This window comes from Oncorhynchus nerka, unplaced genomic scaffold, assembly GCF_034236695.1.
Source record: "Oncorhynchus nerka isolate Pitt River unplaced genomic scaffold, Oner_Uvic_2.0 unplaced_scaffold_13___fragment_10___debris, whole genome shotgun sequence".
In the NCBI taxonomy this organism is placed as follows: domain Eukaryota; kingdom Metazoa; phylum Chordata; class Actinopteri; order Salmoniformes; family Salmonidae; genus Oncorhynchus; species Oncorhynchus nerka.
In genome coordinates, this window is record NW_027040342.1 from 231,351 (window position 1) to 250,000 (window position 18,650).

The 18,650-nt window shown below is 43.5% G+C and overlaps 1 protein-coding gene across 3 annotated transcripts; it reads left to right on the forward strand.

Annotated features, from left to right (window-relative positions):
- On the forward strand, positions 1-18,596 carry LOC115106783 (E3 ubiquitin-protein ligase rififylin-like). 3 transcript variants are annotated; one of them, XM_029629862.2, is made up of 7 exons: positions 1-227; positions 7,234-7,419; positions 9,711-10,112; positions 10,332-10,418; positions 13,892-14,105; positions 16,060-16,083; positions 16,226-18,596. In XM_029629862.2, the coding sequence occupies exons 2-7, from the start codon at positions 7,243-7,245 to the stop codon at positions 16,405-16,407; spliced, it is 1,086 nt and encodes a 361-aa protein (XP_029485722.1). In that variant the 5' UTR covers positions 1-227; positions 7,234-7,242; the 3' UTR covers positions 16,408-18,596. The 3 variants fall into 3 exon arrangements, with proteins under 3 accessions (XP_029485722.1, XP_029485724.1, XP_029485723.1); XM_029629863.2 differs by lacking the exon at positions 1-227 and adding an exon at positions 255-416; XM_029629864.2 differs by lacking the exon at positions 10,332-10,418.
- The last annotated feature ends 54 nt before the right edge of the window (positions 18,597-18,650 follow it).

Consider the following 18,650-nt stretch of genomic DNA (forward strand, 5'->3'; position numbering starts at 1 on the left):
AATGATTCGAAATGTACGTGCACCCACATCCGCGATTGAAACTGTCCGGGGAGTGTCACTGGCTAGAATCACTTTCTTCCTGTTTCACTTCAACGCACTGGGGAGTTATTCCTTGTAATTGTGTGAATGTCGGGGAACATTAGCTCCACAAAAGTCATCTAACCGCTAGCGAGCTACTTGCCAGCTGCTTCTAGCAGGCGCTTACGACCCCGGGCTACCTGAACCAGGTAGCTATAATGTTGATCATTTCCACTCGATAAAGACTTCCAGTTAGCAGCAGCTGGCTAGCTACTAACGTTAAGTTTGCTAGCCAGCTATTATGGGCAAAGGTTATGCGTTCGCTAGTATCTGTACAGCTCAAATGTATTGCTAACGCAAGGCAGTGAACCAAAGTGCTGACAACATCAGATGAATAGGTAACGTTACATTGATTTCGAGTCTTCTTTTTCCGGTCTTGCTGAATATTTACTTGCGAAGATGACGGCGTGTCCATATGTACGGGGACATCCCCACCACTGTTTTGAGTGTTTTAGTTATGTGCCACGTTCTGAGTGTCGTGGCTAACGTTAACTACATGGGTGGCTATATTGGTTTAGATTTTGGACCGTATTACTGTAACGTTATGCCTTTTATTTTGGACCTTGAGACCCTGTATTTTTTTCTGACAGTGTAATGAAAGTGTCCAGTGAACCTAACTGACTAGGTATTTGAACTGTATACGTAAAGCATATTGTAGTGTGAACTGTGACTGTTGAGACAAACTTGCTGTGTGGATTTGTGAGAAGTCTACTTCTAACTCGAAGTTCCATTACATTACACTAGTCGTTGGTCGAAGCGTCTTCTACCATGCGGGGTTTTGTTAAGAGCCCCGACGCTCGGTCGGACGCTTCGCTTGCGGCACGGAAGCATAAATAACTTATCGTTCATATCAGCGAGAAAATGTTTTTTAAAAACGTTACACCTTTTTTTATATGGTTAGTGTTCCCACACCGCCATATATCCGCGTTATAGCGCGTGTTTGGAAGAAAGAGGGACTACCTGTGTTTACACATGTATGGTATTCTCGATACCTAATAGTCACTGAAAACTACTGCCTGCAGCAACTGTGATAAAGCCGGTTAAAACAAATTACAGTGTGTCTATTTTGCGTCTGTGAAATTATTTTGATGTGATATGAAAGTAATTGGGCTTAATGTCACTAGAACTGTATTGCAAATGAGAGTCAAATCAAATTGTATTTGTTACATGCGACAAATACAACAGGTAGACCTTACAGTGAAATGCTTAATTTACAATCCCTTAACCAACAATGCAGTTTAAAGAAATACAAGTAACACAGAAGTAAAGAGCAGTAGTAAAATAATAATAGCGAGGGTATACACAGGGGGTACTGGTACAGAGTGAATGTGCGGGGTAATTGAGGTAATATGGACACGTAGGTAGAGTTATTAAAGTGACTATGCATAGATAATAACAGAGAGTAGCAGTTGAGTAAAGGGGGGCAAAGCAAATAGTCTGGGTAGCCATTTGATTATCTGTTCAGGAGTCTTATGGCTTGGGGGTAGAAGCTGTTTAGAAGCCCCCCAGTGATGTACTGGGCCGTACGCAATACCCTCTGTAGTGCCTTGCGGTCAGAGGCCAAGCAGTTGCCATACCAGGCAGTTATGCAACCAGTCATATGTTCTGGATGGTGCAGCTGCAGAACCTTTTGAGGGTCTGAGGACCCATGCCAAATCTTTTCAGTTTCCTGAGGGGGAATAGGTTTGGTCGTGCCCTCTTCACGACTGTCTTGGTGTGCTTAGACCATGTTAGTTTGTTGGTGATATGGACACCAAGGAACTTGAAGCTCTCAACCTGCTCCACTACAGCCCCGTCGATGAGAATGGGGGTGTGCTCGGTCCTCCTTTTCCTGTAGTCCACAATCATCTCCTTTGTCTTGATCACGTTGAGGGAGAGGTTGTTGTCCTGGCTAGAGGTCAACCAATTAATCGTCATGGCCTATTAATTAGGGATGATTTCAAGTTTTCATAACAACCTATGTTGGTCTATGGTGGTCTGCTTGAAACATGTTGGTATTACAGACTCAGACAGGGAGAGGTTGAAAATGTCAGTGAAGACACTTGCCAGTTGGTCAGCGCATGCTCGGAGTACATGTCCTGATAATCTGTCTTGTCCTGCGGCCTCGTGAATGTTGACCTGTTTAAAGGTCTTATTTACATCAGCTGCGGAGGGCATGATCGCGCATTCGTCCGGCACAGCTGATGCAGTCATGCATGTTTCAGTGTTACTTGCCTCGAAGCAAGAATGGAAGTAATTTAGCTCATCTGCTAGGCTTGTGTCACTGGGCAGCTCTCACCTGTGCTTGACTTTGTAGTCTGTAATAGTTTGCAAGCCCTGCCACATCTGGCGAGTGTTGGTGCTGGTGTAGTATGATTCAATCTTAGTCCTGTTTTGACGCTTTGCCAGCACATTTAACATTTAGAAATGAGGTAAAACAGATTTAAAGTTTCCCTGCATTAAAGTCCCCGGCCACTAGGAGCGCCTCCTCTGGATGAGCATTTTCCTGTTTGCTTATGGCGGTGTACAGCTCATTGAGTGAGTCTTAGTGCCAGCATCGGTCTGTGATGGTATGTAGATGGCTACGGAAAATACAGATGAAAACTCTCTAGGTAGATAGTGTGGTCTACTGCTTATCATGAGATGCTCTAACTCACGCGAGCAAAACCTTGAGACTTCCTTAGATATTGTGCACCAGCTGTTGTTTATAAATATACATAGACCTCCAGCCCTTGTCTTACCAGAGGCTGCTGTTCTATCCTGCCGATACAGTGTAAAACCCCACAGCTGTATGTTATTCATGTCGTCGTTCAGCCAAACATAAGATATTACAGTCATTGATTTTTAGTTTCCAATGATTGCACGTTGGTCAATAGAACGGATGCTAGTGGGGGTTTACTCGCTCGCCTACGAATTCTCAGGAGGCAGCCTGACCTTCACCCCCTTTTTCTCTGTCTTCTCTTCACGCAAATGACTGGGATTTGGGCCTGTTCCCGGGAAAGCAGTATATCCTTCATGTTGTACTCATTAAAACCTGTTGTGACTAGGGGGCAGTATTTTCATTTTTTGAAGAAAAAAACATTCCCGTAGTAAACGGGATATTTTGTCAGGACAAGATGCTAGAATATGCATCTAATTGACATCTTGGGATAGAAAACACTCTAAAGTTTCCAAAACTGTAAAAATATTGTCTGTGAGTATAACAGAACTGATGTTGCAGGCGAAAGCCTGAGAAAAATCCAATCCGGAAGTTCCTCATGTTTTGAAACCGCTGCGTTCCTATGCGTCCCTATTGAGCAGTGAATGGGCTATCAACCAGATTACTCTTTCTCCATATTCCCGAAGGTGTCTACAGCATTGTGACGTAGTTTTACGCATTTATGTTGAAGAATACCCATAAGCGGCTACATTGCGCAAGTGGTCACCTGATGCTCCCAGAGAGATTCTCGTGTAAAATACAGAGGTAGCCATTACTCCAATCGGTCCTACTGAAAAAATTATTGTCCCGATGGATATATTATCGAATAGATATTTGAAAAACACCTTGAGGATTGATTATAAACAACGTTTGCCATGTTTCTGTCGATATTAGGGAGCTAATTTGGAATATTTTTCGCCGTTTTCGTGACTCCAATTTCCGGGCGATTTCTCAGCCAAACGTGAAGAACAAACGGAGCTATTTCGCCTACAAAAATAATATTTTGGGAAAAAAGGAACATTTGCTTTCTAACTGGGAGTCTCGTGAGTGAAAACATCCGAAAGCTCATCAAAGGTAAACAATTTAATTTGATTGCTTTTCTGATTTCCGTGACCAAGTTACCTGCTGCTAGCTGGACAAAATGCTATGCTAGGCTATCGATAAACTTACACAAATACTTGTCTAGCTTTGGCTGTAAAGCATATTTTGAAAATCTGAGATGACAGGGTGATTAAACAAAAGGTTAAGCTGTGTCTCAATATATTTCATTTGTGATTTTCATGAATAGGAATATTTTCTAGGAATATTTATGTCCGTTGCGTTATGCTAATTAGTGTCAGGCGATGATTACGCTCCCTCATGCGGGATGGGGAGTCATTAGAGGTTAAAGGAAAAAGCGTCTACCCGTTCATGGTGAGTAATCGCTGTTCTTGATGTCCAGAAGTTATTTTTGGTCATAAGAGACGGTTGCAAAAACATTATGTACAAAAAAAGTTACAAACAACGCAAAAAAAAAAAAAAAAAAGAGTTGGTTAGGAGCACATAAACGTTAGCCATCCTCCCCGGCGCCATTCATGTTTAGATGGAGTATTTGGCTGTTTTGGCTGCCAGAGCCAGTCTACCTGAAAATAACATACACTTAGCCTAGATAAGGTCCATCTTGGGCTACCCTGACCTACGCCTCAGAAAAAACATATAAATCCTATCGTAAATTCATGAGAGATTGAGGGTGTTGCCAAAGCCTAGTTAGCAGACCTCACCTTACATGCTGTATGGGTCTGTATGTGTTTATAAAGTGTCTTAGAGTAGGAGTGCTGATCTAGGATCTGTTTGACCTTTTAGATCAAAATGAATATTATAAAACAGGTGGGTTGTGTCCTGAATGCTGATTGGCTGAAAGCCATGGTATATCAGACCGTATACTACGTGTATGACAACAAATTACTTTTAACTGTTCTAATTACGTTGCTAACCAGTTGATAATAGCAGTACGGCACCTCTGGGGTTTGTGGTATTTGGCCAATATACCACGGCTAATTGCTGTATCCAGGCACTGTGTTGCAGCGTGCCTAAGAACAGCTCTTAGCTGTGGTATATTGGGCATATATCACACTTCCTCTGGCCTTATTGCTTAAATATTGCTTGGACAGTGGGACCTGATCCCAGATCAGCACTCAGGCTGAACGCCAAGGTAACTTGTCTAAATGACTATCGACCCGAAGCACTCACAACTGTTGCAATGAAATGCTTTGAAAGGCTGGTCATGGCTCACATCAACACCTTTATCCCAGACGCCCTACACCCACTCCCAATTTGCGTACCGCCCCAACAGATCCACAGATGATGCAATCTCTATTGCACGCCACACTGCCCTATCCCACCTGGACAAGAGGAACAACTATGTGAGAATGCTGTTCATGGACTACAGCTCAGCATTCAACACCGTAGTGCCCTCCAAGCTCATCACTAAAATAAGTACCCTGGGACTGAACACCTCCCTCTGCAACTGGATCTTGGACTTCCTGACGTCTTTTAGGCTGTGTTTTGTGTAGGCTTACCCTGGCGTGACGTTTTGATTACCATGTAAATCTCTCTCGGACAAGGTGACTTTTATCAATATTTTCGGCTCTATTTACCCTGATTCGAAAATACTCATTAGCCTCAATGTAGACATCATGCAAGACTACAAATCCCTGCAAGCTCCTGCATGTCATCTTTAGCTGGCACCGTGGCTAACAGTTATTGTGTCACTTTAAAACTTGCACATTTCCCCTAACCCAAGTCCCCTCCAGTACTCCCTGTTCACCCACAACTGCATGGCCGGGCACGACTCAAACACCATCATTAAGTTTGCCGACCACACGACGGTGGCAGGCCTGATCATTGATGACGATGACAGCCTTAAGGGAGGAGGTCAGAGACACTGCCAGGACAACAATCTCTCCCTCGATGTCAACAAGACCAAGGAGCTGATTGTGGACTACAGGAAACGGAGGGCCGAGCACACCCCCATCCACATCGACTGGGCTGTAGTGTCCACATTACTAAGGATCTATCTTGGTCCACACACACCAACACAGTTGTGAAGAGGGAACTACAATGCCCCCCCCCCCCCCCACCAGGAGGCTGAAAAGATTTGGCATGGGCCCTCAGATCCTCAAAGTTTTACAGCTGCGCTATTGAGTGCATCTTGACTGGCTGCATCACCGCTTGGTATGGCTACTGCTTGGCATACGACCGCAAGGCTCTACAGAGGCTAGTGCGTATGGCCCAGTACATCACGGGCCAGGCTCCCTGCCATCCAGGACCTCTATACCAGGCAATGTCAAAGGACGTCCCCAAAAAATTGTCAGACTCCAGCCACCCTAGTCATAGACTATTCGCTCTGCTATTGCATGGAAAGTCTGGAACCTACGGGACCCTAAACAGCTTCTACCCCCAAGCCATAAAACTGCTAAACAGTTAGTTAAATAGTTAAACAACTAGCTACCCGGATAATCGGCATTGGCCCTTTTTGCACTTTTGACTCCTCACCAACGCTGCTACTGTTTTATCTGTCACTTTATTCCTAGTTATATGTACATATCTACCTCAATTACCTCATACCCATGCACATTGACTCGGTACAGGTACCCCATGTATATAGCCAAGTTAACGTTACTCATTGTGTATTTATTATTACATGTTTTACTTTTCTATTATTTCTCAATTTTTTTCTCTCTCTGTGTTGTTTGTAAGGGCCCGTGAGTAAGCATTTCACTGGTAGTCGACACCTGTTGTTTACGAGGCATGTGACAAATAACATTTAAGGGCCCTGGAGTGGAGACTACAGTTTGGCTTCCTTTGTTCATGTTTGGGAGATAGGATGTCACTCCATCAAGAACAGTGTTGCCAGCCTGTGCTCCTGCAGCTCTGACTGCGAACAAGCTCTGAATTAATGATGGGAGCCCTACTTCTGGTAGCCAAATTCAGCTGCCTGGTCTCCTTACTGACAAAAGTTTGAGGCCACCGCCATTCACTGCAGATCTCTCATTTCAATTACAATTCCAGTGTCATTGATTGAGCCCTATACGACGTTGGGCGTCCCAACATAATACCGCCGCACCACTGCACTGTAACATCAGCACTTCAGTTGTTTTTCTTATAGCCTAGCCTAGCCTAGCCTAGCTCTTCAACCCCTCTTACAGCTCTTTCTTCACTGCACCACCCCAGCCCTGGCTCATGCCCTTCAAATTTCTCTCAAGTTTGTCCAACTCAAACATACCCTGACTCTTTAGTCACTCACTACTCACGCACTCTGTTCATGATCTTAACTATTCAAAACCTCTACACTCCTTATTCTTTTCTTTTTCTCCCCAAAACTCTTTAGTCTGGTCTGTCTTCCCTAACCCACTCTATACATCTTAACGCTTAACACGTGTGTGTGTGTGTGTGTGTGTCCAGGTGGGGAGCCCATCTAAGAGTTGTTGTGTTTCCAGGTGTGGAGCATGTGGGCGTCCTGCTGTAACTGGTTATGTTTGGACACTGCCACGGTGGAGGAGAGCAACAGCCGCACGCGTCACCAGGCCTATACTAACTCAGGCTACAGCAACTACCCGTCGCCCCCACTCCCGGACCACACGTGCAAAGCCTGCGGAAGCCGCTTCGTCACCCTAGCCAGAAAGGTACCTAAAACCCTTTTAGCCCACCCTTTCCCAAATCCGGACTTTGAGATCTATAGCACTGCAGGTTTTTAATCTTCTGTAATCAGTGGTTGATTCAGATCTGGCCAATTAGAAATTGATCAACATTGATTGAATGGATTTTGCAAGATTCTGGCAATTTATACTTACCAAGAGTCAGGTGAACGCATTGATAGCATTTGTATGTCTCTCTGTCCAGTATGAATGAAGTTAGAGGTAGTTTTGTGAGCCCATACTAACTAACGTTAGCGCAATGACTAGAAGTCTACCGGAATTGATAGCTTGCAGAGAAAAGAGAACCAGCAATACGTCAGACCTCAAGGCTTGACTCTTGAGTATCCAGCTCTTAGATTTTCCCACAACTTTCAATACCTCCATTATCTGGTGGATGCATGAAAAGTGTGAAACTAATGCACTGGTTATGTACTTTTCTGTACCTGAACCGCACTCAGAGCAAAATTTGAACAAGAAGAGCATATATGCTTCTTGGTCTTCAATATCTAGGTGTCGTGTCTTTGGCATCATTAAAAGTGAAGACTTTATCAAATCAATTATTAGTACATGATTAAAACGAATCATGTAATTGTAATTAACTAGGAAATCGGGGCACCAAGGAAAATCTTCAGATTACAAAGTTATAATTTTCCTAATATAACTCTTCAGATATTTCAATATCGGATCAATTAGTCTTCTTATTAATGAATTATTATTTACCTCCCGTCCGTCTCATTTCAAACATCGTAAATTGTTGGTTATCTGCACGAACCCAGCCTTTACTATAAATCATCCATATACCATTTGGCCTGTTCATTTATTTACTTACTAACTAAATAATCACAGAAATGCTTAAGCAAACAAACATTAGATATGTTACTAACAAATGATAGGGAAGATTCCCTAGTGGGCCAAGCTGATATGATGGCTTGGTGGACAAAGGGAATTGGGTGTGGAAGCGGAAAAGACCAGAGGGATCATTACACACAGTACTAATATAATTATATTAGTTGAAATGCTAATCCTTTGCACATGAACGCTCACTCATTTGGGAATAACTGCAATGAATATATATATTTACACCCATGTGTTGTGATCTTTTCTGTTGGAATCCGGTCCGTCTGCTGGAGAGTCAGTTCATCCTTGTCTCTTTCTCGCTCTCTCTCTCTCTCTCTCTCTCTCTCTCTCTCTCTCTCTCAGCTTTCCTGAAGATCAGTCTTTCATGGTTAGAATGGATACTTCAGAGTACCATTCAGACGTGTTCTCATAGATGTTTCGGCAGTTGTCTGTCTTTGCATCCCAGGTTGACGTAATTTCTAGCTGCAGACTATTAATTAGTATCTAAGATTTGCTCTTATTCTGTAGGGATCGATAGTCTCAGAGTTGAACCATTTCCAGCTGTGTAGCCAATGCTCCCATGTAGTATGGTTAGGAATTCAATAACTATTCGCAATCACAGCTCACGCTGTGGGTTTGCTTAGTCTAAATTCAAACTTGTGCCACCTCAGTTTCCACCGAGGTACGCGTGGTCTCAACTATTTGCAATCACAGCTCACTGTGGATTTCCTCAGTATTAAGAGGATTTTCTTAGGATGCCTGATCATGTCGCCTGATGATGTCTGTGCTCACGGGGGCGGGCCAATGACTTAGTTAAACTTTAAAGGGAATACAATTCTCTCACATTGTAGGTTTAACATCATATTACATAATTTCATAAATAGTTTCATCTTTACTCATTCATTTTATACAATAATTAAATGCAAACCCCATAATTGATAAATGTACATATTCAGAGATATAGTTATGTGTGTTTCCTGTCCTCTGAGGTCACCAAATGAAACACACTTATCATACCCATTCTTTAAGTGTCTATGGACCATTCCCACCTCCTCACAAGTGGACATTTTGTTTCATTTTCCCATTTTGGGGATTTAGGTGTTTTGCCACGTGAAATCGTTTGTTCACTCTGTGGTCTCTCTCCATACTGCATGGCCAAGTGGAGAGAGTCTCCTCCAGGAATTTACGACCTGAGATAACAGAACCTGGGTGTAGGAGAGAGGGGGAAGCCAAAATCTATACCCAAAAAGGGCCACGTCATGACAGGCATTACGTTGTCAGTGTCAGGTCGGAGCATAATCTGGGACAAATTTTAAAAGGAACTCTTCTGGTCCAGTAATGTACTGGTTTGTGAAAGTTGAATTGTTATGGCCAGGGAGGGAAAATAAGCTAGCAGACACTTGATTGACAGTCATTGTGTGTCGGTCTCCTCTCCCCCGCAGCATGTCTGCATGGACTGCAAGAATAACTACTGCGGCAGGTGTTCGGCCCAGCTTGAGCCCCGTCCACGCCTTTGCCACACCTGCCAGCGGTTCCACGGCACACTTTTCGATCGCACCGAGCTGATGAAGGTCAAGGTGAAGGACCTGCGCGACTACCTCCACCTGCACAAGGTCTCAACGCAGATGTGCCGTGAGAAAGAGGAACTGGTGGAGTTGGTCCTGGGACAGCAGACACAGTCACTCTCTGGCCCAATCGTAAACCCTCTGACCCAAACCGCCACCCAGCATGAGACAACTCCTCCTCCAGGACACCCCACCACCACCACACCCTCTACACACCCCGACTCCACCTCCACAGACCATGCCCCTTCACAGCCGCCACCCTCTCAGGAGGACAGTCAGGTGAGGCCCAAACCCAGGAGAACCCGCCATACCACCCCTTACCCCTGTTTCTGTCAAACATTAATTTACAGTTTTGTCCATAACCTCACCTTTTGTGTTGCGTAGCAATAGCTTGAGAATGGATAACTAACTTTCGGTGTGGCTTCTCCTAGTTAGAGTATGGCTAACTCTAGCTCGCTAATGTAGTGTTTTGGGTGTGTGGTGGGTTTCTGCTCGTAGACCGTGTCTGTGTTGGTGTCCCCGGGTCTTGAGGAGCCACTGGACACTGAGGGAGATACAGAGCTGCAGGGAGAGCAGGAGCTGCAGGTACTGCAGCTGCAGATTCATTCGATCATAGTGTCCAAATATTTAAATGTTTACAAAAGAGCAAATATACACTAATAATTATCCACTAGTGCAGAGGGGTTTACACTTGGCTCTCAACATTAACCACGCCTTGTAGAAGTGTTTAAATCTAAATCCCTTTATCTAGAAATGTGTCTTTTCTGGTCAGAAATGTGATTTTCTGGTTGACCTAGTCAATTACTTTCTGCCCTATGCTTACCTCTGTCAGGAATCTCGCCACTTCACAACCTAAGTATTTCACACTTCTTGGCTCCTACTCTGAGACACTTCATGAATACAGGTCCTGAGCTCAGATGGGTCTCAGAACCTGCTTAGGTTGCTAGATAGTTTTTTGTTGTTGTTATGTGTGCCCTACACAGAATGAGAGCAAACTTTCTGTGGAACAGGCCTATGACATGTACCAGATTTGACCTCCATTGATGCAAGAGGTGTTTTAACTATGATGGCCATAACCTGCTTTGGCAGGAAGTTCTTAAGGCTAGCCTTCTCAGAAAAGGTAATGTTTTTTTACTACGACTTATGTTAAATATTAACTAAATTAAGCAAGTTGACCTTTTTTGGCAAATCTGCACAGACCCCTTGACTTTTTTCACATTTTCTTATGTTACAGCCTTATTCTAAAATGTATTAAATTATATTTTTTCCCTCATCAATCTACACACAATACCCCATAATGACAATGCGAAAACAGGTTTTTAAAAATGTTTGCAAATGTATTAAACAAATAAAAACACATACCTTATTTACTTAAGTATTCATTCCTTTACTAAAAGACTCAAAACTGAGCTCAGGTCCATCCTGTTTCCATTGATCATCCTTGAGATGTTTCTACAACTTGATTGGAGTTCACCTGTGGTAAATTAAATATATTGGACATGATTTTGGAAAGGCACACACCTGTCTATACAAGGTCCCAAAGTTGACAGTGCATGTCAGATCGAAAACCAAGCCATGAGGTTGAAGGAATTGTCCGTAGAGCTCCGAGACAGGATTGTGTCGAGGCACAGATCTGGGGAAGGTACTAAAACATTTCTACACCATTGAATGTCCCCAAGAACACAGTGGCCTCCATCATTCTTAAATGGAAGATGTTTGGAACCACCAAGACCCTTCCTAGAGCTGGTCGCCCGGCCAAACTTGAGCAATCAGGGGAGAAGGGCCTTGGTCAGGGAGGTGACCAAGAACCCGATGGTCACTCTGATAGAGCTCCACAGTTCCTTCCAGAAGGACAACCATCTCTGCAGAACTCCACCAATCAGGCCTTTATGGTAGAGTTGCCAGACGGAAACCACTCCACAGTAAAAGGCACATTACAGCCCACTTGGAGTTTGCCAAAAGGCACCTAAAGAATCTCAGACCATGAGAAACAAGATTCTCTGGTCTGATGAAAGCAAGATTGAATTCTTTGACCTGAATACCAATGTGTCACGTTGAGGGAAAGATGAACAGAGCAAAGTACAGAGAGATCCTTGATGAAAACCTGCTCCAGTGTGCTCAGAACCTCAGAATGGGGGTGACGGTTCACCCTCCCAACAGGACAATGACCCTAAGCACACAGCCAAGACAACAAAGTGAGTGGCTTCGGGACAAGTCTCTAAATGTCCTTGAGTGGCCCAGCCAGAGCCAATAAGACTTGAGGCTGTAATCACTGCCAAAAGTGCTTCAACAAAGTACTGAGTAAAGGGTCTGAATACTTGTGATGTTTGTTTAAAAAAAAATATATATATATATATATATTTGCAAAAACTTCTAAAACCCTCTTTTTGCTTTGTCATCATTGGGTATTGTGTGTAGATTGATGAGGGGGAAAACATATTTTAATCCATTTTAGAATAAGGCTGTAACGAAATGTGGAAGAAATCGAGGGGCTTTTTCCAAATGCTGAATGCACTGTATATCTATTTTTCAATGATTGGTTGAAAAATACAATTATCAATCTAAAAAAAGTATTCCTTGTGACTATCCAGGATAATAAAGGAAAAGGAGCATTCAGTATCTACATAGATTTGAGTTGATTTTTTAGTCAAACTGGCTTACTTTTTGGTGTAGAAGCCTACTCAATGTACTTAGTTTAATCATACTGTAGGACATACGGCTAGTGACTGTTTTAGACCTTCCAGTGCCTTTGTGCTCAGACAGAGTCCCATTGTAAAGCAGTGTTTTATTGTTTGATGGCTGGCTGCCCATGTCTGCATGGTGTGTCCCATTATTCACCTGTCTGTCAGAATGTTCCCCTTGTAGTTGAGCAGTAATATATTCTTATCCCCACTGATGGATATCAGCTTTGGCATGTAATGTGGCGTGTTGTCATTCCCTGCACTGTCTGTGAAAGCCCCATGTGACTGACAAGGTTCCTCTTAATACAGTTTGGGTTGGGATAGCTAAACAAGATAGTTAGTGTTGTCACACGATGACACTAGTTGTTGACCTAGAGATAGATCTCAAAGAACCATAATCTTGTGCTATAGGTTCTAGCCCTGTATTCATAAAGCGTCTCAGAGCAGGAGTGCTGATCTAGGATCAGTTTCACCCGTCAATGTAATCTTATTCATGAGGTTCTAAAAGGGCAAAACTGGGGCCTCCTGAGTGGTGCAGCGGTCTAAGGCACTGCATCGCAGTGTTTGAGGCATCACTGATCCCGAACTGTCTCGCAGCTGGCCGCGTCCTGGAGACACATGAGGCGGCGCAAAATTGGCCCAGCGTTGTCCGGGTTAGGTGAGGGTTTGGCGGGCCAGGATGTCCTTGTGCTATCGCGCTCTAGCGACTCTTGTGGTGGGCCAGGCGCATGCATGCTGACACAGTTACCAGTTTTACGGTGTTTCCTCCGACACATTGGTGCGGCCGGCTTCCGGATTAAGCAAGCAGTGTGTCAAGAAGCAGTGCGGCTTGGCAGGGTCGTGTTTCAGAGGACGCACGGCTCTCAACCTTCGCCTCCCACGAGTAAGTGCTGGAGTTGCAGCAATGGGAGAAGACCACAAATGTTGATATCATGAAAAAGGGGTAAACGGCTAAACTGATACTAGATCAGCACTTTGTGAATATGGGCCCTATTGCCAGTTAGTGGATCCCTTTAATCAATCATTCTGACATTCATACATGATGGCTGTCAATGTGATGTGATTGTTCACGATTTTTGTCTGACCTTAGAAAATCAGGAATAGCCTACCATTTGTGTCATTCCGTTCTGTAACCTTTTTCACCAGATGTTCTGTTATACCAATCATCAAGTACTGGGGCCCGTTCAGGCGGGTGCAACGTACTGAACATTGCTGTTAAAATGTCATCGAGCTGACTTGATCCCATACTCTTAGATGCACGTGTTAGTTATAGATCAATGCATGTCTGTTTTACAGGCACTTAACACAATGTATCTGAACGTTCCACAACATGTTTCCCTATTGAACGCAACCTTGATTTGTTGTGCTGTTGCTCAGTCCTCAGACACAGAGGAGGTGCTGGTGCCAGGCCGCAGGGCGTCGCTGTCTGACCTGGCCGTGGCAGAAGACATCGAGGCCCTCAGCGTCCGGCAGCTCAAGGAGATCCTGGCCCGTAACTTCGTCAACTACAAGGGCTGCTGCGAAAAGTGGGAGCTAATGGAGAGGGTCACCCGCCTCTACCACGACCAGAAGGACCTCCAGAATCATCTGGGTAAAGGAGGTTTTACCTGCAATATTTGTGATAAATGGTTGTTTTCATTACCGGCATCATAGTTGAACTGGGAATCAAACAGGACGTAACTTGGAGGGATCTAGTACGAAACAGAGAGGAACATACCTGAATTTGTCCAATAAATAACTCTTGTTTTTGTTGAAGAAAATCAATTCTGTTGGAAAACGGTTTGCTACTTGCACTAATAAATACACCCCAGATAGTAACTTGTTCTGGATAAGTGTCTGCTAAATTACTCAAATGTAAAGGAGGACTGTAGTAAAATGAGGCACCTATTTGGACTGTTTTCACTTTGCTAGGTTTAAGCCCATTGAATCCTGTGAGATATTTTACACCTGTATGACCACCAACACTTGCCCAATCGATTAGTGAATAACACCTACTGTATGTCTGAACGACCCATTGGGCAGGATCCTGTGTCTCTACTGTGAGACAGCTTAATGTACAAGTAGACCCCCTGGACAGGAGGCTAGTGTATCACTAGGCCTTAACCCAAATACTTCTCCCAAATGCTGAGTGCCAAGTAGAGAGACATCGGGTCAATTTTATAGCCTATGACTCGGGCGGGGATTGAACCTTCCAATCTCAGGGCGGACACTCTAACCACAAGGCCACTGGGCTGGTTGTGAATTTGTGGATATGGTAGAGGTATACCTTCTAAGTCAGCGAACATCTTGGCCACTCAGATAAACCTGATAATTAAAGGAGAAGTTAGCTTTTTTACAACCAAATCTATATTTTTGATATAAATGTTATAGAAGGGTCCAGGCACTTTTTGAGATTTCACTTGTTTTTGAGAAACTTACCCCAACCAGCGATTCACTTCCTCACCCTCGCTGTGCAGTACTAGGGGCTCTGAAAAACATGAACAAATGCTCCAAAAACACCCAAATACGTCCTTTTAGAAACAGCAACGCGGTCAGTATAGTGATGCAGGTCATTAGATGTCCGTTTTGTGTGACTCAAGCTGTTTCCCCTATCCATCTGTTCCATTTTCCGTGTAGCTTGCTGCTAGAATAGACAGAGCGGTATCACTCGAGTCGCAACCAAATGGAATATAGCATTGCAGATAATGTTTGGAATGACACAATTTTATGTGTACAACATCTAAAGACTTGCATTACTATACTGAGAGATTTTCAGTTTCTAAAATGACGTATTTGGGTGTTTCTGGAGCTTTTGTTTGTTTTCAGAGCCCCTGTACTGCACAACGAGGATGAAGAAGGGATTCTCTTTAAGTATAAAAAACGAGTGTATGGGCCCTTCTATAACATGCAATTTGCTTTAAAAATAGAGATTGTCCTCTAAATTTAAACAATGTACTCAAACAAGGGAATACGGTGAGACCCTATTACAATTCAATAATGGAGGTCTGGTATGAGACTGCGTTTGGGGATGTCACATAAGACATTCAGTACATGCAGTCCCCGCCACAGTGAATGAATGTCAATAACAGTTGCTGAATCCCTAACCAGTGCCTTCCCTTAGTCCTCGATTTGCTCGTTCACGCACGCCTCCGCCATATTCACAGGTGTCCCAAAACTGAGGGACAATTGAGGGGGTAGGGGCTAATTATATTACTTATATAATTATTAGACCCTCCGATACCCACTTCAACCGAGGCAGCAACACTGCAGGCACCATGGCGAAGTGCTATCCCAACCCGCACAGCAATATATTTGAGGTTTGCACAACTTCATAAAAAGTAATGGAAAGGCGTCTAATGATATGGCTAATGATATGTCTGATTTCAAGGCTTGACAAATGAAATACCTCTCGAATTAAATGTTTTACTGTTACTAAGGTTCACATCTAGTTGAACAACTGGTAATTTCTTAATTTTAATATCTTGCTTATTTTATTACATTTTTAAAAATGAATTGCATCATTCAAGGACATTTTTAACATGCTTTTTTTCCTTTTTCCCCTCCAGTTTCAAGTACAAACGACGGCACAGGTGAGATTATTTTCTCCCTGTGCTTCATGCAATACAAAGCTCCCCAATGATCAGCTATAGGTATTATAGCTCTCTCTGGTTAAGCTAATATTTAATGAGGTGTGTGTGTAATGGTGTTTTGTCCCTTGTTTCTTTCTCCCAGACCCCAGCGGTACCCCTGGCCAGGAGGAGAACCTGTGTAAGATCTGCATGGACTCTCCCATTGACTGTGTCCTACTGGAGTGTGGCCACATGGTCACCTGCACCAAGTGTGGCAAGCGGATGAACGAGTGCCCCGTCTGCAGGCAGTATGTGGTGCGGGCCGTTCATGTCTTTAGATCCTGAGACCCAAGCCTTGGGAACCCCACCCCCACCTCCCGTAAATAAACAAGGGACTTCCTTCTTGTGGCCTTACCACCCATAGACTAGACGAGGGGTATTAAACTCTTACCCTATGGGGTCCGGAGCCAGCTGGTTTTCTGTTCTACCTGATACTTAATTGCACCTACCTGGTATCCAAGGTCTAAATCAGTCTGAGATTTAGAGGGGAACAATTTAAAAAAGCAGTGGAACTGGCTTTGAGATCCAGAGTTGAGTTTAAGGGGACTAGACTAACCACCTCTCCCTCCAGATCTCCACTGCTCAGATGGTCCTTGAGACCCTGAGTAGTGGTTCCTCCTGTTGGAGGGATGAACAGGTGAGGTTAACCTCATTATCCCTTTGATAAACCACACAAACCCAATGACTGGACATGGGCACTTCCTACTGTTATTGACTGGACTTCTATAGTTCATATCCCAAGCTGATAAGGATATGTCTTATTATTAGAATAAGAGAGTGCCTGTATTAAACAGGCAATACCATATTTATTTATTTTTCCTTTGGAGACCTGCATATAAACACAAAAATGTCAGATTTTGCAGAGTTACAGTTCATATAAAGAAATTGGTCTACTGAAATAAATAAATTGGGCCCTAAACCATAGATTTCAAATGACTGTAAAGGGGCGCCGCCATGGGTTGGCATAGGCCCACCCGATGGAGAGCAAGGCCCAGCCAATCAGAATGAGTTTGTCCCCACAAAGGGCTTTATTACAGACAGAAATACTCCTCAAATGTTAGTGGCCTTTTATTGTCCCCAGCACAAGGTGCGCCTGTGTATTGATCATGCTGTATAATCAGCTTCTTGATATGCCACACCTGTCAGGTGGATGGATTAGCTTGAAAAAGGCAAAAATGCTCACCCTCAGGAATGTAAACACATTTATGCGCACAATTTGAGAGAAGATTTCTGGGATCTTTTAATCAGCTCATGAAACATGGGACAAACACGAAACATGTTGCGCTTATATTTTTGTTCAGTGTGTATATATAAGCACCAAGTGCTCTTAATAATGGATTAGATTGATGTAACTGTTAAGAGTTGAACCCCAGTAAAAGGGAAAGCATTTACATTAGTGGTTGAGCTGAGAACACATCCATAGGATTTCCCTATGTGTCTTGTCGTTACTCTGCGCTTAGCAAAGCAGGAACCCCCTGTGGTGGTATAGTGTAAAAGCCAACCCATAGACACTGCATACATTGTTTATCAATGAAGCAAAGCCTGCAGATGTTCACTCAATCCCTCTGCTGTAGAATCAGGTGGACACGCAGTTTTAGTGCTTACGTTTTAGCCTGGTCCCAGATCTGTTTGTGCTGTATAGCCAACTCCTATGGTTATTGTCACGTCAAACCGAGAGTTCCCTGAAGGAGAGGCCCTTTTTCCACTGCAAACGGGACTATCTGGCATACTTTGTAGAAAGACACTACGGGGGCCGTACACCAACACACCACAAGGAGAGATGACCTCGAAGGTGAAGAGGGACAGATAGGTCCTGACCAGCGCAACAAACCACAAAGGCAGAACTACTACCAGAGGCTTCCGAGCAAGGGTTTTGCATGACATCGACCATAGGATTTGGTTATACAGCACAAACCGATCTGGGGACCAGGCTACTTATGCTGACAGTGGAAGAGAATATGTGGATCAGTGGTCCTTCACTATTCCAACTATATACAAGTGCTTAATCCTTCCAATACTCAACTGCTCACTGTATTTTTCAGCAACAACATTGACCAAAGGCCCTTACACTTGCTATTGTATTTTTTTTAAATAAACCAAAATAAACCATGTCAGAATAGCATGGTGTATAGCTAAATCTAGTCGTGCATAAGCATATAATTCACTAGTTGTGCACTATATGTGTTGTCATGACATACATACATAAAAGATGAGTTGTCGAAAGCACAAGCAGATCTTTGGCATTGCCCAAGATGAAAGTTAAAGCTCTTAAAGACATCTCATCCGTTTGGCTAGCCAAGTACCTTAACTCCACAATGAGACTATCGTTTTTTTTTTCCTCCGACTCTTTCGAGTTGCTATGAGGTCGATAATTTTTTTAATCATCAAACCCTTACCGTGTACCTATGTTTGTCCTCTGTTGCATGCCTTTCATTGTTTGCTGAATACTTTTTAATAAAACCAAATACAACAACTGACTGTTTCCTTTTTGAGATTCAATTGGCACATGCGTCATCGCGCTGAGTTGC